Source organism: Coregonus clupeaformis, chromosome 33, assembly GCF_020615455.1.
Source record: "Coregonus clupeaformis isolate EN_2021a chromosome 33, ASM2061545v1, whole genome shotgun sequence".
NCBI classification, from domain to species: Eukaryota; Metazoa; Chordata; class Actinopteri; order Salmoniformes; family Salmonidae; genus Coregonus; species Coregonus clupeaformis.
Window position 1 is genome coordinate 732,982 of NC_059224.1, and position 27,374 is coordinate 760,355.

At 47.7% G+C, this 27,374-nt stretch overlaps 1 protein-coding gene across 1 annotated transcript in view; it reads left to right on the top strand.

Moving 5' to 3' along the window:
• LOC121548458 (zinc finger homeobox protein 3) overlaps nucleotides 1-27,374 on the top strand; it is a 163,214-nt gene that overhangs the window by 75,545 nt on the left and 60,295 nt on the right. The window contains 1 exon segment of the mRNA XM_041859877.2: nucleotides 18,208-18,439. Coding sequence (XP_041715811.2) covers nucleotides 18,208-18,439 — 232 coding nt within the window.

Sequence of the window (27,374 nt, forward strand, 5' to 3'; positions counted from 1 at the left end):
AATCTGGGGACAGATAAATAACAGGAGTCCAATGGAAATGTGCACCTAGCTGTTTGAATTTCACTCCCATTACCTTGTAATGCCCCACTAGTGAGTTTAAATGGGTATTTGATGGGTTAAGTCTAATGCTGGTGGTATGCATTGTATTTGCTATATTAAAGGGATACTTCAGGATTTTGGCAATGAAGCCCTTTATCTACTTCCCCGGAGTCAGATGAACTCGTGGATATCATTTTTATTTCTCTGCTTGCAGTTTGAAGGAAGTTGCTAACTAGTTTTAGCGCAAATGCTAAATAGCGTTAGTGCAATGACTGGAAGTCTATTGTAACTGCTAGCATGCTAGTAGATGCCATAGACTTTGGTAACTGCTAGCATGCTAGTATATACCATAGACTTCCAGTCATTGCGCTAACGCTAGTTAGTATTGGCTCTCGAAACTACCTCTAACTTACTTCATACTGGATGCAGAGACATGAACATTTTATCCATGAGTTCATCTTACTCTGGGGCAGTAGATAAAGGGCTTATTGCCAAAATCCCGAAGTATCCCTTTAATATTTAGAACTACATTTACATTTTACATTTTAGTCCAGACGCTCTTTATCCAGATTGACTTACAGTTATTGAGTGCATAAATTTTTCAACTAGTCTAACATTAGACAATTCTCTCTATGGGCATTTCTTCTTTAAAGATGGGAACTCACCGAGCCAACCCCATAGCTCAAACACTATTCCTGGGGAGATTTGAACTCCTAACTTGGAGATCCTCAAGGCCTTAGTTCCGTAGTGTGTGGTTAAAAAAGTCAACCCCACCCTCCCCCATGGCGATGGCTGTCTATCCAAGTGGTGTATGTTTGGCCTAATTGCTGTGTGCTGGAGTCCAGTGTTAGGACTGGGAGCTGTAAATCTATCAGTGTTATGGGGGCAATGTTTTCTCCAGATGTAGACGAAAGATTTCATCCCTTTGTAATTAAGCAGTGCAGCCCAGGGTGTCATATGGTTTTTATTGGGGCACTCTTGGAAAAATCATTTCGCACCTTGTTTTCTCATCATGCCCTTTATTCTTGTATCAAAGAAGGGATAAAAGGGAGAGAGGACATTTTTAAAAAGGAAAGGAGAGAAAATAAAATATCCTGTTTGAATTCCTTTATGGGAATGACTCTATTGATTTAGGAGACAGAGGTGGGGAGGGGGCAGCACAGGGGGGGTCAAAGCACTCTTAGGCAATCAAAGAGACTTTCTCAGACAGAAAAGAGTAAGAGGAAATAAAAAGATTCAATTAGAATACAGAGAATTTTCCTAAATGTTATCGTTTCCTCCTGGTGTCTCTGTTTCCACCTGTGCTCTACTTTAAACTAGAGAGAGAGAGAGAGAGAGAGAGAGAGAGAGAGAGAGAGAGAGAGAGAGAGAGAGAGAGAGAGAGAGAGAGAGAGAGAGAGAGAGAGAGAGAGAGAGAGAGAGAGAGAGAGAGAGAGAGAGAGAGAGAGAGAGAGAGAGAGAGAGAGAGAGAGAGAGAGAGAGAGAGAGAGAGAGAGAGAGAGAGAGAGAGAGAGAGCACACAGAGCACAGAGTTGTGGGTTAGGGACTAGAACGCTGTTCAACTTCTCAAGGACAGCGCTTGTTTATGGCCTTCACATTCCCTCATATCAAACTGATGCCCGGAATAAAGAACACTGTGTAGAAACAGGATTGTCCCTCACTCCCCATAAACCCCACCCCCTTGCCATCATCACCAGTCACCCCAACCTCACCCTTTTTTGTTTATGTGGCAAACTTAGGGGTCAAACTTTCTGAGGTGAGTGTTTTTTTTACTAGTCACAGCTGGTGAAAGTGCAATAGAGGGGGGTTGGGCCTTTGTTCAAAATAAGCGGTTTCACACATTTGTGTTTTATAAAGCACTTTTCAATCGCTGGGTGATTTACGGAGCGGTGCTGTCCTGTTGGAGGGCCTCTCTCTCTCTCTCTCTCTCTGTTCCCTGTGTGCTCAGATCAGAAATACAGACAGCAGAGGAAGTCTTCACCGCAGCCTCTCAGCTCCTCTCCTCTCAGCTCCCTCCCAGATCCCAGAACTGCTTCCAAATCCCTGATAGCTATTTCTCATCTCCTTCCTCGCCAGTCACCACGCCAGGCCCACAAACCCCACTTTATAACACCACCACATTCAATCAACACCAGACCTAAAATTAGGGCCCGCTGAATGATTCAAACGTGGATCCTTCTTTCAAATGGCCTATCTCTGTCACTACTTAGGAATGTCCTTAATTTATGCTTGTACGGTTGGAATGGTCTTGTTGGAGTAATTAGAACCATAAGGACTGTCTGTGCTACTGTATAAACGAGGTCTCTTGGAGCCAGTATATTTACGTGCAATGAGAGTCGATTGCTAAATCTGGTTTGCAAATTATTATTTAAATCATCAATATATTAATTTAAGCAACTGAACGGAGAGTCTAGTTTAATGAGTTATATGAACCAGGCTTTATTAAATATTTGTTTATGTTGCACGGGAGAGTAGTGTATATTAATTATTTCAGTGGCGGGTCCCAATGGTCCCAGATCTCCACGCACACAATCCCTGCTTTTGTTCTTTCCACTGTTCTTCTGATGCACCTCATGTGTCTCCAGACTACTCTTCCCAACATCATTTCACAGATGAGTTATGAGAGCACCGGTCTGAGATGATTCCATCCATATTGCCAGCTAATATCCCCCTCCTTTAAGTCAGGATTCAGTTACTCGCCTCCATGGTCCCTGCAGGAACGGCCTTTGGTCCTGAATGGCTGGGAACAGGAACCCCTCTCTCTACATTAGATGTTTTTCCTTCTTCATGAAAAAGAAATGTCGTCCCTTTTTATTCTTCTTCGACAAATCTGACGGGGTTTCTTCTCAGTTCTTCCATTTCATAGCGCTGCAATAGGCACCTTTGAACTTGAGAAAATATGAAATGTCAAAATGACTGGAGTTGATGGGATCGAAATAGAATATGAAACAGAATAAAGACGCAGTCAGGATTTTAGGAGTGAGGAGCCACATTATTGCAAATCCCTCAGTACATGAAACAACCCTCCAAAAATCAGATTGTTCTCAGGACCTGCTGTTTGTACTGTGATTTCCTGCTGGAGAGTGGGTTTTAACACACCTCGTCTCTTTCGCTCCAAATGGGGCTTATCATTCAATTTTCCTCCATTTCCAGCTATTTCTGGCTTCATTTTCGGTTTGCTCTATCATGGTGGACTCACTGACAAAGAACAGGTTGGAACAATTTGTGACATCCCTCTAGAATCACCTTTGATCATTGGCATTCTTTGATTGGTCATTTTATGTGTGTTGGAAGAGTGGGCTGTAACACCATTAGATGATACTAGATATATTGTAGGCTGCATGGCCTCAGAGGCCACTTATATATTCACAGCATATTACACATGTAGAGTAAATGACAATGGAAATATGGCGTGTCTGAGTTTTGAAGTTCATTTGGAGGATATACCAGTAAACTATTCTAGGGACAGATTACCGTAGATTACTACCTGTAAGTCATGCAGTTTGGTGTGAGACCCGCCCTGCCCTTACATCTGGAGGGGCGTTTAGTGCCTTTCAAAGGAGAGCTTAGCAACAGAGTATTCCCAGTATTCAACTTAACTTTTAAATCATTAAACATGATGAAGCCATCTCCGCAGAGTCAGGGGTTTATATACGAAAATCAAACGCCATCTGCCATCTCTGATCAGAGGCAACAGCCTTCAGGCCGGGGTTACGAAGGCAGAACAGGAAAAGCCATTAACTGCCAATCACTGTATCGATCGACAAGCCAGTCCACCACTACCATCACCACTCCCCCCCCACTCACAGACTCACACACATAAGCACTTACTGTATACAAACACAAACACACACTCAGTCACATAACAAACTTCCCTCATACTGCCTGGTTGGTTAGACCAGTCCGAAATTTGGAGGTTAGGCTACTCATCAGAGAAAAGTACACTCCTTTCCCCGCCTCTCTCTCCTCTCCCTTGCTCTCTGTCTAAGCGTTACCTTTTGAATTATCTAAAGATCTTCTTGCTGCTACCTTCCACGTAAGACGAAGGTTGTCTCTGTCTCTTTACCTTGGCTCTGTTGCCTATATTTTCTGAAGGACAGTCACGCTGCTTAAGATATTTTAAATTTAAAACACAACCCTTCCATCTCTCAATCTAAAAATCCACCCCCAAATGAACTCTGCCGCCATGTCTAAGTGAGCGCAGACGCTCCACCACTCGTCCATTTCCCTCCACATTTTTGGAGTCCGACATCAGATAAAAAGGGAAAACTAATAGTCAGCCAAGGACAAAGAGAAAAAAAGGAGGGGATTGATTTTCCCCTCCATTTCCAATGGTGTCGTTAGGACTAAGGGTCATTAGAAGAATATTTACCTACTTCCCAGCTTAATAGAGATGCTGTGTATCAGGGAGTGATCGGGAGCAGAGGTCAGGGCTGGGGGGAGCAATTAAAGTGTATGGATCCAGGAGCCCAGGGCCCATCCCATTGTGTGTGCTGCAGGCACCAACTGATAGGTGAGCTAAAAGCAAGGGAAAGGCATTACATATTGAACATGGCTTTATAAATATATTGAGCCATGCTACAAATGAACTGGAGCTGAATTAGGCACATATGCATGCACACACTATTTTTAATACGAATACACATAATGCACTCATTCAGTGTTTTGCACTGTCATTGTTATTTTTGCTTACCTACGCCAGTACTCTTAAGATTTCAAAGTAGCCCTAATATCTAAGCAATGTTCTTTCTTATTTATTTCCATGTATCTCTTTCTCGCTGCCATTTGAGTGGTCTTCCCTCTGGCCACACAATAGCCAGATCCAGGGCAGGCATCAGGCATGATGAATGTGGCCCGGGGCCTATGCACTCGCTCTGCCTCTGTGGTGGCCTCATCGACACATCAGCCTGGGAGGGAGAGAGAGAGAGAGAATGAGAGGGAGGGAGGGAAAGAGGGAGAGCGAGATACAAACCAGACTAGCCATTTTCCTAGTCCTGCTCATAAATATTTGTGTGGCTGATTTATAAACAGCGGAGCGAGAGACAAGATCAAAGTGAACTGTAACTGTTATATAAAACCAGGGCTTTTCACGACACTGCCCTACAACACACCATGCGTATACCTATTAAAGACAGAGCCATATATCACACGCCATATTGGCAAGAGTATTGAGTGGCCCTGTGCGGTTTAAAGCTTGGTGTTGCCCCTGCTATGACTATAGGTCTCACAGCGCTAGACTACGAGCTGCTCACACTACTGAAAGGTTAGAGGTATGTGCTATTGCTAGCACTCTCCTGCACTCAGCCTGTAAACTCTGGCTGAGTTCAGTGGGAAGTTTGATATTTTGTAAATGTTTGTAGCCAGTAAATGATATGCTGCCGTGTAATACTGCATTTTAACAAGAGGAGTCAGTGTGTCCTACAGAAGAGGGGAGTAGACAGCTGCACAAGCTGGTTCAGGCAGCCAGCCGGTCAGCCGACACAAAGGCCCCCTCCAGAAGAAGGAGGAGGGGTGGAAGAAAAGGGGAGGGGGTTCAGGGTCAGCTCTGTCGTGGGACAGCTTTATGGGTCCAAGTCTGGACAGACTGAGATCCGCAGTATCATACACAGCAGCACCCCCTAGGCCCACTGGCCAGGGAGTAGAGTGGAGTAGGGCAGACATTCCACACCTACAGACAGTGTTTACCTCCCTGGCCCTGGCCTGACTCAGCCCCCCTGGGTGTGAGGGAGTGTGGGGGTGTGAGACGAGAGGCATTGCTCTCTCTCTCTGCTGACCCTGGCCCTTAGATTAATAACGGCAGAGGCTGGCAGATGCAGGGAGAGCAGTGAGGACGCCTGCTAGTTGACCTCTGTGGGAGGGAGAGCAGGGTGGGTAATGGGAGAGAAAGAAAGCCTTTCTCAACTGAGATTCCCCCCTTTGTCCTAAAAATAGCTGAATAAACAGGGGATCCATCACCAGGACAGGGTGTGCCCAGGCAGCCAGGCAAGGTGACAGTAGTGGTGATGGGGCTAGGCTTCATGGGGAGGGTGACTGCTAAACAGCCTGTCTGTCTAAGGACATCTGGCCCCCTGGCTCACAGGGAACATGGTGGCATTGTTTTTACTGCATACTTCACCTTATCCCTTACATAACACATAGCCAGCCAGCCAGCTAGCCTCTCTATCTCTATCAGTCTCTATCAGTCTCATGTGTGCACACTCACTCACAGACAGAATAGCTCTGCCCATGTTCTTTACCCACTGGGCTTTGTCTGGGTATTATACCAGCTACTATGACGTGAGAGGGGTTTTATACTGAATGTGTGTGTTTGGTTGTATAACTGTTCACTATCAACAGTTCTAACTGGAGGAACCAGTTCTTTTAGTGGAAACCTCCAAGTGAGGACATGTTTGATAGGAAAACCACAGCAGTGCTGGTGTGGACATGGAGGACAGAGCCCGTGAGTGAATATTCTATTATAGCTACGCCTTGTATTTATGCAGAAGTTTGAGGGTATTGCAGGGTGAGTCAGCCCAGGTAGGCCGGTGTTCTCTGTTCTGCATAGGGGTGTGTGCATGTGTGAACAGTATGCGCGTGCGTGCGTGTGTGAGAGAGAATGGAAAGCAGACAGCTTCTCCCCAGTGTGTCTGACTCCAGTATGGTGAGAGTTGAGTTCAAAGCCCTGCTGGAACATCACAGGGCTGAAGCTGAGTGAGGCAGACGAGCCAGCCTGTGGTCTGGGAAGGGTTACTGAATTATTACTGATGGTTTCAGGGTAGCTGTCCGACCGCAGGTCTGGCGAATATTAATCATTTATTTGATTGTCCGCATGTGCTGATTAATCAATTTGAAGGAGATCTGCAGGATGAACTACCCCATTATTCCTTTGTAAGAACAGATAAGAGATAAGACTTTAAAATATCATGATCCATTTATCATTTATTTTTAGTCCCCTGCTGATGAGGGAGAAATAAAAACTGAGGTGAGATTGGGCAGAACAGCAACAGAGGGGAAGTGCTGGGGGAAGACAGGGAGGGAAAGAGAGAGGGGAAGGAAAAGGGGCTTTTAGATCTAACCAGGAGAGAAAAAACGGCAGATTTAACTACGGCAGAAACATACTGTAGAGACTTCATGGAGGCATAGACCCATAGATAAGCTTTCATTTTTAAAAGAGCGAGTGAGAGAGGCGGGAGAGAGAGAGAAAGGGAGGAGAAACAACAGGACCAGGAAGTTGATGGGAAAGTGATAGCTCTCTCCACCTGGAGCAGACTGTCTGCCTGCCTGTCTGGGAAAAGGGCGGAGTGCTGCTGCAGTGGACTCTTGCCCTGCTCTCTCCTCTAGGTAAATTCAGCTCTCTTACTGAGTATAACGTAATCCAACAATGCCAGAGTTCCTGGGTGCAGCCCCACCCACGCCATATCCACTCTATAAATTCTCAATCCGCCGACTGTTTGTGTCATGTCATGTGGTAATTCCTTTGATTCCGACATACCTCTGTTTGTAAATACAAGAGGCACTCAAAGGGCTGTGGTTACTTTACAAGTATGGCGCCCCCGGCGCTTTGGTGGAGAATAGTGGGAGGGAGAGACAGAGAAAGGGAGAGGTGGTTAGAAACTATATACTTCCCGTTGCTCCTCTGCCAAGCCCACCCCCTCCAGCCTCTGGTTGCACAGTCAGGCAGTCAGGCAGTCAGGCAGTCAGGCAGTCAGGCAGTCAGGCAGTCAGGCAGTCAGGCAGTCAGGCAGTCAGGCAGTCAGAGGCAACAGCACAGCAGAGAGGAATGGAGTGAAACAGGAATAGGACAGAAACCTGAGAGGGAGGAGGAGTATGTCCTCACTCATGGCTGAACACGGCTCCTTAATTATGCGCTTTTCAGCAGGTTTTACCTTTAACACTTTCCTCCCGGTGTTGAGATTAGTGCTCACCATGCTTGATTTACTGCACAATAACTGAACAAGAGGTTTACCTAATCAATAAACAGGAAGGGGAGAAAGTGGTAGCCTTTGAGGTATAGTTTGTGACTTTGTGCACCAGTAAGCAGGGTGTATAGGTGGACAGGGCAGTGTGACTGTGATGCCAGCCTGCCCGATGCCTGGGCGGTACATTGAGTTCACCGCCTAGCTGTGCCAGCTCCTCTAGCGTCTCTCCTCTCCTCGCCACAGTCACTGGAGTGGAAAACAGCATGGGAGGTCAACAACAAGGGAGGGCAGCAACAAATCGCATAATAAGGGCACTCCTCCAAAACATTAATCAATTAAAATCACAAGTTGTCCTATAAAAAGGGGCTTAATGCGATCTTACAACCTACGTGCGGAATTTACATTAAAAGGGATACAAAGCTTTCCTGTGCGGTGGGGAGGAGGAGGAGGTTGCGGTGCCCTGTATTAAATATCCCCAACATTTAATGGGCAGCCAGCTCCAATGACCTCCATGATGACACTGGGGCTAATGGCGTGAGCTCACTGTGGTTATTTTGGGAAGCTCCAATGCCCAGCCAGGCCGGCAGAGGTCTTTCAGCACTAGGCTCCTCTGTTCTGGAAAAGCTTCTGCCAGCGTGACTAAAGCAATAGGCTGCCTCCAATTAGACCAGGCTGTGTTGGATTTTTGTGATGACGACCATATCTCAGATGTAATTATGCTGCGCTGGGAATGATGAGGGTTTAGGTTATTGATCCTCCATTGATCACCCTGATCAATGAGCACTTTGTTTCTCTTTTTATGGAAAGTGAGGTTATGTTTTTTTCTATGGCTAATGAGCAGGCTGGGCACAATGACCCTATAAAGCCAGAATGGCTTTTTGTGTTAGCAGGGCCCTAGTGTATTCAATGATATTATGGGATAGAGGCGTTAGCCCTTCACAGAGCACCACTTTTCAACACAAGTGCACACACTCCCGTTGGGCATGGGTTAGAGGCTACTGGAGGTCTTATGAAGAACTCATTTCAAATTCATGTCTAGCTGGGGGGCAAAAGAAGTAAGGCTTTAGGGCTTTTTTCAACAGATATGATCTCCACTGAAAGAGCACAGGGCTCATTATATGAACATTGAATGAGTATCAGGTGATTAGGAAAATAATTAGTTTTTATTGTATGAAGACGCATACAGGTGGTAACAACATATAACGTACTGTTTTTAACACTATAACACACTTTTTGAGTGTAGTATGCTTATCTTAGCTATTATTAGGTTCTATCTCAAAGTAGTTAGATAAGGTGCTAGTTTAAAGAGGAAGGCTTGGACTGTGATGTGTAGAAGAGGTACAGGGTTGACGTTCTATTAACCTCATAATAGATGTTGGCATGGACCAGTTGGTGGGTGTACGGAGCTGGTAGAAGAACTCTCAACAGCAGTTTCACTCCACCAACAGGGTACTTCAACCCCTACCTCCTCTATACATAACATCACAGTCCAAGCCTTCCTCTTTACACTAGCACCTTATCTAACTACTCCGCCTCCATTCAATCCATTTGCATTTTAGGAAGGGGACCACTCGACAGCCTTGTTGCTCCTTTTGTCAGCTCGCTGCTGCTAATGAAAGATGTCCCCTTAAGACTGGGTTAAATATTGACTCTTGCTCAGTCCCATCATCAGTGTCTTAATTAGCTGGCCAGTGTAGAGAGGTAGCTAGGTTAGGGCACTGAAGAGGAGCAGGCTAGTGGCCAGTGTAGAGAGGTAGCTAGGATAGGGCACTGAAGAGGAGCAGGCTAGTGGCCAGTGTAGAGAGGTAGCTAGGATAGGGCACTGAAGAGGAGCAGGCTAGTGGCCAGTGTAGAGAGGTAGCTAGGATAGGGCACTGAAGAGGAGCAGGCTAGGGCAAGGCAGAGCGATGCTAAACACTTCCCCTATTCAGGTTTCAAACGCACACCAACTACTTCTTAGTGAATTTTATATAAAGAAGAACAGGAAAGTAATGAGAGAAAAAACTCAGCATTACACTCTCACTGCCTTATTGCGTAGCCCGAAGCAGCAACCAATTATGTGGTAATGAAATATTTACACAGCCAAACTGGGAATGCCAGAGGTGAAAGCTAGATAATACAAGCCTGGAGGAGATTGTGTTCTGTATCGCTCCTCCCGTTACGTCAGCATCTCTCATCTAAGCCAGCCAGGCTGGGTGGAACAGGAGGAGAGAAACTAATGACACCACCAAGCCCAGAGGCTAAAGTATAGGGTCAGAGTTACAGCCCAGCCCTGTGGACACCTCTCCTCCTCTATCTTTTCGCCACTCTGGCTCATCTAGGGGCCTCATCTGGGTCATTGTAGTTAGAGAGGTGGTAAAGAAAAGGAAGGGCAGCCATCTTGGTGACACTGTGACAGACAGTGTGGTGCTGACTGAGAGGTCCAGTTCGACCCCAGGGGTGCAGCACTGGGTCTGGTGACGCGTATGTCGTCTGTCCCAGTCACAAAGGGGTCGCAGCGGATCTGAGCGGGGGCGACTGGAATGTTTGTTGTCATAGACTAATGGCGTTTTGGTAATGTTCTGGCTCTGAATTAAATTTTCACTGACTGCATTAATCATCACAAGTGCCGTTTGTCTGTACCCTGCACCCTCAAGCCCCTACGGCTTCTCTGCTACCGTACCCCCCACTACCCCCACTCGCTCCCCATCCACCTAACAAGCAGCCTGTGGCCCACACCTCCAGCCGGCCTACAAGGCCATGCTGCAATTGTTTGGCTGGCAAGTGACAAATGGGGTACTGTGGGTGTCAGGGTCTCTGTCACCTGTGTGGGCGCCAGGCCAGGGCTGTCTCTACCTCTGCCTCCGTAACAGGCAAACCCACGATGAAACCAAGTACTCTCATTTTCAGCCACAGTAAGTCCGTCATCTGTCTCATTTAGCACCCACACATTTACATTACATTTTTACATTTACGTCATTTAGCAGACGCTCTTATCCAGAGCGACTTACAAATAGGTGCATTCACCCTATAGCCAGTGGGATAACCACTTTACAATATCTTTTTTTTCAACCAGCCGCTGAACACACACGTAAGAAACCCTAGACGTCCCTATTCAGCTAGTCAATGCATTGCCATTCAAGAGCACTAGTCCTCCACTAGCACAATGTGTTGTAATGCATTCCTCAGATTCCCTGCTGACTTGCATGGAAGTCGCAGAAATGTTGAAGGAAGTGGCTCTAGGTCTCTTTAGTGTAGCGTTTTAGCAGTGTGTTGGAAGTGCCACCAAAGTTTGTAAAATAAACATTTGCCTCAAGCAGGGAGGAGAATATCATCGCAGAGACTATATCCAAACCCCTCCCTATCCCCCAGCCCAGTGCAGAGTAGCCGGCTTACCATGGCTGGGCTTTAAGCCTTGCCTACAGGCCTAGTGCTAGCTGGGAGGCTGAGTGGTCTGGGTACATGCTGCTGTCAGAATCCTACAGGGTGCTGTCAGCAGGGTTTGTTTGGGAAGGGGGTCAGATAATGGAAGGGAGGAGGGGGGTTCTGGGTTGTGGCTGCCAAGTGCAGGTGTGGATTTTCCACAGATCTGCTTGTTCTCTCTCCCTCCCGTGAAAATGTCCATGTGGCCTGACCTGCATGGGGCTTATACTCATAGGGAGGTGGCTGGTGAGACAATATCTCATCAGTGGATAGAACAGGCATATACCATAACACCACACCACCCCACCCCAGCCTAGACTACTGTACAAGGCCACAGCTCTGACCAGCTGGCTCCCTTAAAAGACTCTCCCAGACACACCAACCAGACTATTGTTTTCCCTCATCCTGAAAGCCCTTACTTCTCATTAGATAGATATGACTTGTGTTAGTAAACCCTTGATGCCTCCTGACATCTAGTCTTTATTCAAAGAGAAGACGAGACAACATCAGGGCCATTGAAATGCATGTGAACATCTCTCCTGCCTGGGTTTGATGGAGTCTGTCTCCTGTTTGGAGCTGTAATGAGAACCAGAGAAACACATTCTTCCCTAGTCAGTCCTGTCCTAATAATTACCATCACCACTGTCCAAAATGGAGGGTTGTGTTGTTGACGAGGCAGTGGGAGGCAGTGGGTTGCTGGGAAGAGTAGCACCAGGGCAGGTCCAGAGTTGCCCTCCTGAAGTTCCAGATGGTATGGAGCCAGTGCAGATGTCATTGAGTGGTTGGAACAGCTGTTTGCTTCGTGCCCCCGTGGCGCAACACAGCTGTCGCCTCCTGCAGGCAGAGTTATTATACTGCAGCATCGGCTCTGCTCTCTGCTCGGCTCTCCCAGGCTAGCATTCATAAAAGCACCAGGAGGCTAAACTGTTAATTAGCTGCTCAGAGAGAAGGGCGACGGCTCGCTATTCATTTTACTTTACTTTTTTTCTTATTATTCCGGTGCAGACATCATTTCCTGCCCGTCTCAGAGTCATTTACAGTGTGTCGCAAAAGTAGAGGCCCGGCTCATGAAGAGGGGGGAAATGTGTTTATCTGGCTGAGATTAGAAGTGCATATTATGTATGTATGGCCATGCTTATCCAAATACTGTTAATGAGAGGGACCAGGGATGCCAGCATAGGGCTCCGGTGGGTATAGGCCCAGGCTCGTTATCACCGTGCATGGCATTGATCTCTCCCCGCTCAGCCTCCTCCTCCTCTCTTAGAGCAGAGTGACTCACCCATGAATTATATGAACACATTGATCAGCTGATTGAGAGCCATTGTTTCGAGCCCAGGGTCAATATTGAAGAAGGGATTACCCAACTGTTGTTTTCGCCCTGTGTATGTGAGAATGTATTATTCGGCTGCTTGTCACTACACCCCGCCACCCCTCCTCGCTCCCCAGCCACACAAAGAGCATGCTACCACAGCATACACAATCAACATGGGCCAAATGACTGGCTGCATTGATTGCCTTCCCTCTGCAATTATGTTCCCATTGTTTACTTTCCAGCGTCTTACTTATTAAAAAGGAATTCAATAATTATTGCTTTATTTAATGTTAAAGTTAGGCTGAGTGGCTGTCTGAGGCCGAGGCCCAGCCAGCAGCAGTATTGTATTAGGGCACTGTGACCCCCCACTCCTACTGTGCTCCCAGCGGCCTGTGTTTACCTACAGCCCTGCCTGTAGAGAGCTACTGTCATCCATCTTTACCTCGCTGCCCTCCCTGATGACAAAGAGGCCTCCTCTCTCTCTCAGACAAATATGCAGCCTGTTGTTTATTCATTTGTAGCAGTTGATCATTGCCCCACTGGCAGTAGGGAGAGTCACTAATTGTCTGGTGTGCTTTTAGACAAAGGTGGAGAGCCCAGAGTTGGGCAGAGAGGGATTAGGGAGAGAGAGGAGAGGAGAGATGGGAAGGGGAGGGGGACAGGAAGCAGTAGGTATGCAGTTTGGGGCGGATACACGCAGTCCCCCCAGCCACAGCGCAACGTCTGGGCATGTCGCCGCTCGCAGTGGCTAATTCGAACCAGCCGCTGAACTTGGCACCCGGCGCGGCTTCTGTGGTCGTGGCTGCTGTTCCTGCTGCTGCCGGCGGAGTGGGAATCACAGGCAAAGCTGTAAGCACTCAGACTCCAGCCGCTCTCCCTAGCTTGTCTCTGCTAAACAGCCTACCTTCCTTCCAGGGGAATCCCAGAGCCCCTCTTTACGAGACCCCAGCCTCCTGCACCCCACACAACCCGCCTAGTCACACACACACCACCCCACGGCTACCTGTGCCAGTCACCATGGCTCAGTCACTGACACGGTGAGATATAAGACAGGAGTGGTGTTTTATTTTACACCCAGCCCAGAGTAGGTTTTTCAGCCCAACAGGTGCATCTCTTTTTTGTGTAATTTCACAGTGAAATAGAATGACCTCATTGGCTATAATTGCTGCCTTGACATCAGTGTGTGTGAATAACAAAGGTGCTACTTGACATTATTCATCAACATGCCTTTTGCCTGGAACCAGCTCATAATTTTGCCCCTCGTCAATGGAGAAACCATGACTACTGATGCTATGATACCACAGGATATGGTATCCTCATTCATATGGTAAAAAGTATGGATCAGGTTTAAATGGCAGCACACTGTGGCCTGAGGGTTCTGTGTCCTCTCCTCTCCCTGTCTCTGTTCACCTCCTGTCACCAGCGCTCACACACACACACACACACACACAGTGCCGTCCGGAAAGCGTCCAGCTTTACCTTTAAGTGCTGAGAATCACTGGGATAATTACAAAGCAATACACAGCCAGACACTCACTGGCTCGTTCACACAGGGAATTTGGCAGCTTTTGCTGAATTGATAGCCATTTAGCAAGTGGATAGTCATCTGTTTTAATGCATTAATTTTGTATTAACAGCACTGCCAAATGTAATGGTGGAAATTGGGGTATGATCATAATGGAGAGCGGGTGCGTTCCTGTCTCTCTGTGTGTGTGTGTGTGTGTGTGTGTGTGTGCGAGCCTTAGTGTGCACGTGTGTGTTTATGTGTGTGCATGTATTATACTGCTCCATTGGGGGCCATTCTGTGGAATTACCGGCTTGTGTTGGCACTCTAGCTGCCTTCCACCCTTCCAGTAATACCCACGTCCATGTCACGTTGGCTCTCCTCTCTTCTCCTCTCCCAGCTACTGTTTTGGTTAAAGGTGTATTTTTACATCCCATTGAAGTGGATGGAAATGCAGATGAATGCAGCACTCTGGGTGGGTGTTGTAACTGATCTGTCCCTATATTGCCCACTGAGAGGCCAGGGTGCAGTGTTAAGTTGCCAGAGAGATGATGTGGTGGCGCCCACTCCTCCCCTGTCCCTCTCTACCTGTACGAACACAGAGTTTCAACCCCCACAGAGAGAGGAGGTAGAGTACAGAAGCCTGGCTACAGAACAGCACACACATTCTGCCTCCCTCGCCCCGTCCTTCTCCAGCACTCCACTTCATGCTCTCATCTCTTATCCATGCTGGGCTAAAACTCCTGTCTCCTGTACGGCTGCCGTAAATTCCCAGCCAATGAAATGGAACTGAAGAGAAATTGAAGCCATGCGGCATGTTGAGGAGGGGCCGACAGCCATCCTCCAGCCTCCACCCAGCTCTGTAGCTCAGCTCCTCTCAGGGCCTCAGTGGGGTGCTTGGTGCTCAGGGGCCCTGGTGCAGGGTATCCCAGGCAGCCTCCTCTCCTTTGGAGGGGCCAGGCCAGCTCCTCCCAGCTCTCTCTCCCAACATGACTTTTTAATTAAACCGCTGAATTCCTGCACTCCAGTTGGAGGTGATTTATCAGCTAGGGGCTTCATTGCAGGATCATAGGAAACAGACACAGGCTCTGTCTAATGCATTACTGTGTTTCACATCCAATGTTTGTGTGTGCTCCTAGATAGGATCACTAGACTCTCTCATATGTATAATGTTGATGGAATCCAGTGTGTTTGTGAGCGTGCACATGCATGGGGGTGTATCAGAGAGCCTCTGTTCCCATGGGGAGTGTTTAATCCCATCTCTCTATAGAGCTCCCACCTACAACTCCTACAACTGGTCAGATGGACCGGTCCGGGGAGGGGGTGCACTGCTGTGTTGGCCCTGTACTGATCAGGCCCCATATCTCTAACAACAGTCCTCCACCACCTCCACACTCTGTTTGGTACGGCCCGGTGCTGTTTGAGTAAGGGTGGTTGTTAACACACTTACAGGTGTCTGTGGTCTGTAAGAGGTGGTGATACAGAGGGGATGAGGACTGGTTTGGACTAAGTCGGGCCCTGCCTACAGCCCAGTACGTTTTGAGGTAATATACAGCCTGTTCTAGGCCAGGCAGTCTCAGGTTCACTCCTGTATAAATCCTGCCCTTTTTATGGGAAGCTGTAAAACTCCCAGGATTGTTTTTCTACCTCCTGAAACCACCTTTGAAGTTTAGGTCAGGTGTCGTCTGTTTTTTTGTGTGAACTCACTGTCTCCTTGTAGATATTTGGAGCCTTGAGTCATAATGCGGTAAGAAGTCCCTCTCACTCAATTGTTTTTGTAAGACATCTGCTATGACTGAAAACAGTGTGCCATTTCTCAGCTCAGCAATCACACAATGGATTTGGTGTTATCTACGAGTAAATCTGTCTGTCAGATTTCTCTGTACCTGAGCGCTGATGCAATATGTGTGGACGGAAGAGAAGGAGGGGGAAGAGGAGGAGGAGAAAGGAGGGATATATCCCGCACGAGTAGAATATCCAGCAGCACCTATTCAATGACATCATGGAGGGCTTCAAACGAGGCGAGGAGGGAGAGCACAGCGAGAGAGACAGACCCTTTTAGAATCACCTAATAACTCTATTACACAGAGCTGTGGGGCTTGCAAAAAATAAAAACTCCCTTCCTTTTCCTGGAAGCAGTGTCCTAATGTACGTTTTAGGTGTAGAAGTGAGAAATATAAAACCAGGGAGAATGGAATACAATTGCCCAGAAAACCCCATAGCGATATTACAATATTACCAGAAAATTAAACATTAGGAGAAAAGGACGGGAGCATTTCAAGGAACGTAATATTGTTATGATTTTTTCTCAGCCCAGGCTGTCAACACCTGATTCAGATGTAATGTGGTTACAAATCTAATGTTTCCATTGCTTTTGCATTTCCCAGCCATCTAAACACGTTGCCCCACTGCAGGGCAAGCCAGTTCAGGCTCCTCTTAATGAATCAATTAGTTTTTCCCCGACCTTTGTCTGAGTGTGGGGGTGGCCTGTACGGGAGATTAAGAGAGTCATGGTGGGAGGCAGATACAGGATGTATACAGGATAACAGCCATTTTATCCTCTCTCTCAGCATGAAGCCACACATTCAAAATGAAAACCTGGTTTCAAATAAAACAATACTGAAAACATAGCAATCTTTCTTATAATCTGCTTGTGCTTTCAAGTTATTTTTTATCATAGCATTTTCAGTTTTCACATGATATGACGAATTGCAGTAGCAATTGTCTTGGTTAGGATGAATAATTACCTATCAAATGCATCCAATAGCATCTCCGCCTCTAAGCTTCAATTGCCTTATTTTCATTGCCTCTACATTCAATTCTCAAAAAGCTTTCAAAGCCATGCATGGAAAACCTGGCCATTGTTACAAAGAAATCACATTTTTTACATGTATTTATTTTCCTGGCAGTTTTTAATGGACCATTAATGATGGACGGAAAGTACATTTATTTTGATTCATTATCTGATCTAGTCCCCATCTGGCAGTGAAGTGTTTGTTGTTGTTCAGCCCATTCACCCACTCAGCCACTGGATCTCACAAGAGACTAGGCCATGAAGATCAGAATAGAAAAAAACATATTGTGATGATTGACATTGATTGCAGCTCCAGAAATCCACAACTAGACTCCAGAGTGGGCCGTATGAACAGAACATGACAGGCATGAGAAGCAGTGAGAACAGTGGCCATACTAATTCTGGCCCTTCCATTGTAAACATGAATATATTGTGTTGGCATTGTGCCATTGATTGGGCCTTGTAGGGGGTAATTACTGTGTGGGTCCGTGGTGTAGTGGGGTGTGGTGTTGGGAGAGATGGTGTCACTGTGGGGTGTGAGGCACGTTGTGTGTCATTATAGGGTGTGTGTGGGGTGTGGGGTACAGTGGAGTTGGAGTGTCAGTGTGGGGCAATAAGAGGAAGTGATGGGATTGATAGGTCAATACTGTGGAGTCTCTGTCCCCTCAAGGTCACTACCCTGTTGAGGAATATTTTGGCTTGTTTCAGAATGTGGTCCCCCCCCTCTCTCTCTCCACGTTCCCTCTCTCTCTCCCTGGCGCTTGCTGTGATAGGGAGGATTTGACTGGCCCTGATCAATATTTAGCATCCCATGCGTGAAACAGGCAGATATTTGGAGTTTCCTTTTCAGAGACGGGTGGCTTCTCTTGAGTGAAAGGGGTCAATGCTCCCTTCCGTCTGCCAGGGCTGTGGTCCTGTGGTCCTTTGAGGGGTGCGTGATGTGTGCCTCTCGCCCGCGCCTGGGCCCCTGAGACCAGCCCGGCTCCCACCCCTCTCCTCTCCTGTCCTGTTAGTCCACAGACAGATACAGCCAGACACAGAGAGAGATACAGGGCTCAGTCCAAACAGAACAGTGTGGAAGAGGGCTGGGTGTTAAACAACAGGGCTGTGATTTGGTAATTGATTTGTTCATTTGCGAACTGTGTGAGTGAAAGTGAGTCAGTGGTGCCTGGCCAGCTGTCTGCCGTCAGTTAAAAGCCCTTTCTCTCCCTCTCCTCTCTCTTTCTCTCTCTCTCTCTCCCTCTCTCTCCTCCCACAGCACCTGCAGCATCAGGAGAACGCGGTGGAGGGAGATGCCTGCTACTACCACTGTGTGCTGTGTAACTACTCCACCAAGGCCAAGCTCAACCTGGTCCAGCATGTACGCTCCATGAAGCACCAGCGCAGCGAGAGCCTGAGGAAGCTCCAGCGCCTGCAGAAGGGCCTGCCTGAGGATGAGGAGGAGCTCAGCGCCATCTTCACCATCCGCAAGTGTCCGTCTGCTGATACAGGTAAGATACAGACCAGGAGGACTTACTCTTCACTTTATTCTACAGGGGGATACAGACACACTCACCGGTTACTGGCTGTACCTGTAGCTACTTCATAATACTTCCCAGAGGGACTAAAGAGGGCCTTCTTTTATGTCCTCTGCGGTATAAATATGAGCAGCAGTGCTTATGTTAATTATCAAAGGTAATTTGATTACTTTCATGGAACCAGCCACCTTTAGACAGTGACTGTGCTGCTGTTGCTGTTGTTATTTTTCCCTGCAAGGGTCATGTAATCAAAAACATACTGATAAACTGATTTAAAAAAAAAGTAACAGTGGTTGAAATGTGAGTAAGTGTCTGTGCCTTATCAAATTCAAACAAGACAAACAGCTCCCAATGCCACTGAGTCTGTGCTATGATATTGACATAAGCAGGTGAAACAATGATAAAATGGAGCACTGTTTATTTTCTGTGGCACCTCAGATACAAAATACAGCGTGCTCTAGATTGTTTTACTTTTGCTTGCACAAAGTGCAAATCTACCAGGAAAGCCACCTGCCCTCTGTAACTCCTCCCACACAGGTAGAAGGCAGGAAATAGCTACTGTGCCTCCATTCTGTCAGGCACAAACCCTACACTCTACGTTTATTTATATATTTTAATAATAAGCTCAGTTCAGAATAGTGCATGTATTCATAAAATCTTTTTTTTTCTAGTCAAAACTAAATTAACTGTAACTAATTATTTCTGAATGAATTTTTCCTATGTATGCACAATTCAGTTTGATGCTTTCTGAGAAATAATAATAATAATCCTGAGATCAGGCCTGGCTGTGCCTGTAGTTAATGGAGGCTACATGGCCTTGCTGTTCAGCCATTAAAGACACATTCAGCGATGCCATTAGGCCAGAGGTAGGAGGAGCAAAGCAACAACAACAGATACACCCACAGCAGCAGCAAAAGGCCCAAACAAAAGCCAGGGTTGGTCGTTTGTTAGGGGCCGATTAAAAAAGAGTGAGCTGTGGTCAATTAACACTGTGTCTTAGTACAGATTTGGTTTTCTAATCACTTTAATTTCTGCACCCTGACAAAGGGCCTCCATTGTGTGTGTGTCCGTGGAGTACCGTCACTGCCCTCCCTCACATTCACTCTCTGTGTTGTTATGTAAAAAAAAGGCCGGGCCTCTGAAGACGCTTTGTTCCAAGGAGGCAGGGATAATGAAGCCAGCGGCCGGGAAATTGCGCAAAAGGCAGTCACAGATCTGAGGCAAATCATTAGAGAACACATTTAGCCGAGCAATTAAGGACAATTAAGCTTTCTGCTCGCTGCACTCCAAATATGTTAATGACTACAGTACAGTGGACAAGTGAACATGTAAAAGCAAGAGGAAGCCCACTTAGGTTAAAAGGGTGGGGGGTTGGGGATTTTGTGTTGGAGGAAGGAGGGGGGCTGTGGTGTGGTTCACAAACAAGTCTCATTTTCTCGTTTTTTGGTTGAGGTTCTGTTTATTTATATATTTTCTTTCCTGACCTTTGATGTGTGTTAGTGGATGACCAGGTTTGTAAGAAACTGAGTGAGGCTATCTGTAGGTTAGGTAATGGGCTCCTGCCCGGGGGTGGTGTAGGCAGAGCAACACACACACTATACACACACACGCTGGGGGTGCTCCCTCCAGCCCCCCTTCGGAGATACATCAAACTACAGTCTTCCAAACCACATTATCCCACAGTAAACACATGACAAACACTACAAGATGGTGGATAAAAAACATTCTAATATGTGAAAATTGTTTAGGCCGCTAGTGGGGTTTAGTTCAAGGTTATTGCCTGCATGAAGTGTGTACTTTGAAGATTACTTGATTGCCTTGCTGTCAGGTCCTTCAGTTGATTAATTTAATCACCTCATCTTTTCCCGAAAGTAATTCAGGTACTTTTGACCTGAGAGGTTAAGAAATAGAACGGGAAGGTTGTTAGGAATTAGATCATTAGGTTTGGCTGATTGTAACACACTGATGAAAGGCAAGGTGAGTTCATTGTAAACATATCACAAGGTCAAAGGGTGGAATTGCTCATGTGTATCAAGACATCCAGAGATCATTATGATCCAGTAATTTAACCGTAATCATAGAGATCTCCTAATGTCTCTCCCAGTCCCTATCCTGTGTTAGTGACTGTGTTAGCGGCTATGCACCATGCTAAGGGCCGTCGTTATCATGCTCCTGAACAGTCTGGCATTCTGGGACTTTAGAAAGCCAGCGGATCCTTTAATAGCCTGTGACTTGATGTTTACCAAACAGAGCTCTGCGAGGCTCAGCGCTGAAGGCCTGATTGATTGTGTTACAGAGTCAGGCTCAGCTCTCTCCCGCCGTACAGGCCAGCGGACGCTGTCTGCTAGGAAAAGACTGGGCGCAGACCAAGAGCGTCTGGAACGCCTGCCACATCCCCTTTAAGAGCCGGGGCAAAGTTTTCCCTCTCTCCTTCGCCCTTTCCTTTTTCCTTTATATATCGTTTTTAAAGGTCCGTTAAATGAAATGAAGTGTGTAATAAAGAATGTTGGTCTTTTCTCGCTCGCCCCCCGAGCATCTTGATCGAATTACGCTGTTAATGAACATACCTTTTCATCAGCGAGAATGAACTGTTGTGAATTCCTAGACTCCACCCCCCTTCTGCCAAACTACCACTTCACCTCCTAATGCCTTGTCCCAGCACCAGTGAAACCCCCCCCCCTTTAGAGCTGAACCTTTCCCTCCTGGTGTAATATTTAATTTCCTCCCCGCTAGCTCTTCGGAGGCGCAGGACCCTTTCTTGTGGTCGAGGCACAGTTGCTAAAGTGGTGGAAGGTTCCCCTGCTTGTTAAAACAAAGCTGGCCCTGGATTTCTGGGTCAGCTAGGCAGTAATTCCCCTGACTGCTGCTGGGCTTGGAGCGCTGCTCTGTTGGTGTTAGGTGCTGGGCTACTAGTCTCCACAGGAGCTAGCTAGGAACTAGGCTTCCCCCAATCAGCAGCCTCCCTGCAACAGCCCCAGGAGCCCTGACCACTGTATCAAATAGCAGGGTGAAGTCATAAAGGAAAATGGACAGATGACAACACAAGTAGGCTTGTCTCTGCAAACAGATGCAGACAGCACAGAGACTAGGACAGTGTTTGCAACGTGTGTAATCACACATGCACTCACACAGAAAGCCTTGCTGGGTGAAAGTCTGTGTGAGGAAGCTGTGGGGTGCGGGCGGCTGGGCGGGTGAACTCCGAAGGCCAGAGGTTTTTGGTGCCATGTCTTCCCTCTGTAGAGCGTCAAGGGAGAGTGCTGCTAAGGCTGCAGAGATGAATTTCCCATCCAATTAGACCAACGCTGGGATAAAAGGCAGTCATTGTTTTAATTCCTGCCCCCGCTCCGAAAATGTGCTGCTTAAGCACGTTCCTCTGTGGCTCGGCCTCCATTTGTCTTCTTTAACCCTTTCTCTGGCTGGCTGGGGGGGAACAAAGGAGGCCTCAGAGGGGCCCCAGCCCCACCCACACCCCAGCCACACAGCTGCCCTGTCCCTGTCCCTGGGTGGAGAGGCCACAGAGCACAGCACAACCCATTGCTGCGCTGTACTAACACACTGCACCCAGCCCAGACACCGACACCTCACTGGATACACTGGCAGAGAGAGGGAGGGGAGAAGAGACGAGAGGAGGAACTCAGGTTCCAGGTATGTGTGTGTGTGGGTTTGTGGCTGTGCGTGTGTATGGTGACTGATAGCTAGTGTGACACTCGGGCATTGGATGACACTATTTCTTATGAGTGATGTTCACCAGGGCATATAACTCACTGACACATTGGGGTTTCTCATTCCATAACAGTTAATGGACTAAAGTTATTTTTTGAGCACTGAACAGAATGAGATCATGCCTTTTAAAAAGGGCAAAGTTAAATGGTACCGCAGGGTGGGTGCCCTTCTGCCAGTGACTAGGGTCCTAGTGGAGGAGTGGTGGAGAGGAGCAGGCCACAAATATGGAGGGAAGCAGTGTGAGTGTGTGTGTGTGCGGAGGAGGCTGAGAAAGAGAACAAACGGGCTGACGGTGTGGATTAGCCCCTGCTGTAAATCTGCCTCAGTCACAGATGGCAGGCCCTTGATCGCTGGGCTGTGACGGCTTGGCTCTCATCGCAGGAGGAAATCCCTGTCTGTGAGGAGGCTGGGAGGGATGTTGGGGCCGGTGGCCGTCAGAGCAGCCTCCACTCATTGTCTGCAGTCTCTCAGGACGCAGGGGCCTGCCTGGCCAGTCAGGGGTGTAGCAGCAGTCAGAGGGGGGTGTATAGAGGGGTGACGGGTAGGCTGTGTAGTGACACTGCAGTAGCCATGGTAAACACCCCACCAGCAGAGCCTGCTTAGGTCTCTAACCAGGAAGCTCAGTAACAAGAGCCTGGCCGGCACATCTCAGTGGGTGTGGCCTAGCGAGTGGGCAGAGGAGCATGCAGGCTGTTTGCATGGGCAAATGGAAATGAGGCTAAAGGATGTGTGGAATTACTGCATACTGGCGGAATTCAATTTGAAACCCGCTGCTTGTTTCACTGAAAGAGGTGCGCTTCCAGGGTCACACACTTAATAGCAAGCCCTGTCCTAACAACAGAGGCATCCCTCTTTCCTCCCCACGCGCCTGTCTCCCTCTCTGCCTCATACATAATTATATGGTCCCAAAAAAGCTGGCAAAAAGATTAATGCCTAAAAAAATGCGCTAATAAGGCAAATGCAGGATCCTCACTCATCTTCTGGGGGCCCCAGCTCTCTGGCAGCCCTTACGGAGGGTCTTGGACGGCGGACAGGATATGTCAACAGTGGGGGGGAATGTTGGGCTTTAAAACCATCCTCACCTAAACTGGGCTGGAATATCTCACTCTCATGCAGTAGAGAAGCCAGGTCTTCTCCCTTCCTCTCGCACCCTGCCTGTCTATAGCCCCTGAGAGCTGCACATTAGCTGGGCTTTTAGCTTTACCTTCTCCAGCTCCCCATCTCCTACAGTGCTCCTGAAGGAGCGGGTCCTGTGGCGGGGCTGTGAGAGCAGAAGCCAGGGGAAAGCAGGGGTGAGCCTGGCCACGCTCCGATGGCGTTGCGGGGGCCGCATGCTGCACAGCTCCCTCCCACAGGCAGGAGGAGCACAGGAGACAGACGGCAGCCATCCCTGGAATGTCCTGCTTTTTTCATGCTTGTTAAAATGCTAAGTAAACTATCCCAGAAACAGGATATTGGAGCCCCTAACCACCAGCCCCTTCTTCCACGCCATATTATGGCCAATCTGAAATTGACGTTGCTGTATGCTGTTTTAATAAAGACTGTTATTGCGGTGATGCAGAGTGGAGATGAGGTCTGGGCGAGGGCGGGTGAGGAGGGTTAGTAGGGTGAGGAGGGGCCCCTGTAGGGCCCGGGGCCCAGTGCCCAGTCTGTCTCCTGTCAGACGGCTAGCCTCTAATCCAGGACCCAGGGGCACGGGGAGCAGAGGAAATTGTTTGCTGTCCGCAGAACGTGGCAGGAATTTCATAAATACATTACCTTTCATTTTGAAAAATATAAAAAAACTAGCCTTTTATTATTAAAAAAGCTGAAATTATGACTTTATAGACTTTCCAGTTCTGCACGTTACGCAGTCGCACTCATATGGCCCTGCTGTCCAAACTCACACAAGGAAGTATTTTCTTTCCCCCTAGCTACCTCCTGGTTTATAGATGGCCTCTGTATAAATTCCACTGCTGGCTCATCCTGCAATAGCAAATTGACCAGAAAGCCACAATCCTATTCTGGGATAGACTATGAATCAAAACGTTCTGTGTCCAGATTCATTCCTCCTGCGTTTCATGACTGTATCCCAGAGCACTAAGCACTGGGCTGGATGGCACTGACCACTGGCTGCGCTGCCTCGGCCTCTCTCTGTCTGGCAGGTGAACAAAGACTGGCCCACTGTGTGTCTGTCAGTCAACCCAATAGATGGCCGATGGAGTAGAGCACAAGGCTTTAGGGGGAAGAGAGAAAGAGAGAGGGATAGTGAGAGGAGGCCAAGTGAAGGGTGAACTCAGAAACTACAAAGATATTTCAGTTTGGACAAAATGTACTCAGTCCACTTTTCAGCCAGAACTTTTAACATAAAAAGCTTTTTGCATAATAAGCTTTCTTCATAGTGAACAAACTCAATAGGGCCTAGTGTATCTATGTGTGCTGTGCTCTGTGTGTGCTTTTCAGCGTCAGGGATGGCACATGGGTGTAAACCTGAACTGGATTTTATGTAGCACGCACTCACCCCCCATAAATGAGCGCACACATAGGTGTCCACACACACAGAGTTAGCGGGTGTGTGGGTGAGAGAGGCCCTCCCTCCCTGTCATCGAGCCCGTTTTCAGGCCTTTATTTCAGCCCCTGACGAGGTGCGTCGCCGACAGCAGAGAGGAGACAGGCAGCGCATTATAATATTGGTTTCCCTCGCTCCTGTCATTACCAGACACTCTCCTTGAAAGCTGATCCAAAAGATAGACAGTCCATCAGGAGACAGTCTTCTCATTTGTACTTACTAAACGTGTTAATGAGTTCTATTTCCAGGCCCTGAGGCTTTGCTGCTGGATATCAGAGCAGAGGTGGGGATCAGTGGTTTAGGGTGCTGGGTTGCACACGCCGGAGGGGTCTGTGGGGGGTTATGCAGTAGCCCTGCTTGCCCCCCTGTCACTCAGGGAGAGAGTGACCACAGACACTCCTGTGGGGCTGTCAGTCTGGGTTGAGGGCATAGAGGGCTGCTGGCTCTGTGGTTGCAGAAAGGGGAACTGAGAATAGATGAGCTGACATACAGAGAATGGCTCTGATGGGTTTGATTAAACCAGCAGCAGCGACAGTGTCAGAGAGAGAGGTGAGTTCATGTTCATTTCTGATAGTGTGAAAATACCTGGTGTACCATATGGTTTTTAATAACTAGGTTATAATGAGTTTAGTCAAGGTGAATGTTTATAGGATTCTATTGCAGCGTCTTTGCAGATGTGCAACATGGCTGGCTGTTGTTCCACTAGTGCAGACAGCGGCTTGGCAGCCATCTTGGTTTATTTAGAAGAAATGCTGTAATGTAAGTGTAACACAGTCAGTTCCCCAGTGTGACTCATTTCACTGGCTCTGTAATCACACTACACCAATAACGCCAAGTGTTCCATATAAATCCCATCCAATCAAAGCTCTGTTTCAGGCCATCCTGGACAGCACACACAGGCACATCCATAAATCCATCACAGCCATTTGATCGCTATACGATACGTCTGTAATATGGCTACCTCTCCTGCAGATCACTAGCGGTTGTAACTTTTAATTTTACATAAGCAGATAAGTTTTCTTTGTAGCTTACTTGGACTTCCCCCAAGGCACACATTTTGATATCATGCCCAGTAGGCCCTTGTTCAGATACATTTGCTATTGATTGCACTGTTTGTGTATGTCAGGTATTCTGGGCACAAGAGCCAATAAATTCTTAAACGCCGTTAGATTGCGTTATTTGTTGCTGTGTTTTGGTGTTGCGAGACCAAGCAGTTCACTCACTGTCAGAATCAAGGCAGCTCAATTTGACCATAGGCAACATGAGAGAGTGGAGAAGTGGAGAAGTTTGGGAACTTTAGAATGGAGGCAGGGAAGGCTTTATTTAGTCTTTTTTAATAAGGCCTGTTTGTCCCCCCAGAGAGCACTGGCAGATCAAAGGCCATGATCTTTGCTCTGGATGAGTTCAGTCTCAGCTCAGCAGCCCCGGCTCTCCCAGCGTCTCACAGCTTCTCCCAGCCTGACAGCAGAACAAAACCAGGGAGTGAAGAATGCCCTCTCCAGCAGCCAACCTGCCCTCACACTCTGAAGGCTCCATTACAATAAAGGCAGATGAAACAAACACTGTCTGAAAGCAAGAGATGATTCATTATCTGCCCCGTGATAGATGTGAATGACTGGTGGAGAGAACCACTGTGGTGTCTAATTGTGTGTTTCTTACACACCATACCCACTCTCTCTCTCACAGACACACACAGACACACACATACAGCCTTGTGTGTGTGTGTGTGTGTGGCGTCAGAGCCTTGTGCTGTCTGTCCCTCCACATCATCAATTAAAAGCAGCCAGGCAGATGGCAGTGATGAGAGAGGAGCAGGAATAATTCAATAGTGAACCCTGCTAACCTTTACCTGTGGGCCTGCACGCCTGCCATTGATTCAGCCTGAGTCTGATTATTCTCGAGGGAGGGAGGGAGGGTATGGATAAGTGAGGAGAAACATACATGGGGAAATATGAGGTGGTGAGAGAGAGAGAGATAGAGAGAGAGAGAGAGAGAGAGAGAGAGAGAGAGAGAGAGAGAGAGAGAGAGAGAGAGAGAGAGAGAGAGAGAGAGAGAGAGAGAGAGAGAGAGAGAGAGAGAGAGAGAGAGAGAGAGAGAGAGAGAGAGAGAGAGAGAGAGAGAGAGAGAGAGAGAGAGAGAGAGAGAGAGAGAGAGAGAGAGAGAGAGAGAGTAGATGAGAGAAGAGAGAGAGAGAGCAGGAGGAGGGATGCAGTTACCCCCGGCAACAATCATCACCTTCTCTCCCCCTCCCCCCACAGGGGATAGGCTGGGTATCAACAGTACAGTGACAGGGATACTCACACTGTCCCCCCGGCCTCAGAGGACCACTCTGGCCTCACCTGTACACCACTCATACTGGGCAGGCTATTGATCACAGCACACCTTCAGCTCCTGGCCCAGTGTCTGCATACTGTAGGGGAATCTCCCTCCCTGCCTAAAACAAAGTGTTAGCATTGGCCCTAATAGAGGATTAATGTTTAGATGTAGAGTGTTGTGGGGTAGTGTGGTGGTGCTCTGTGGCTGCTGATTGGACAGCCGTTTCCGTGTGAAGTCCTGTTTGTTAAAGAAGGGCCGAAGTCTGGATTTTGAAGTCAGTAGTGCCCATGGCCTGGGCTGGGCTGGGTGGAAGTCTGGCTC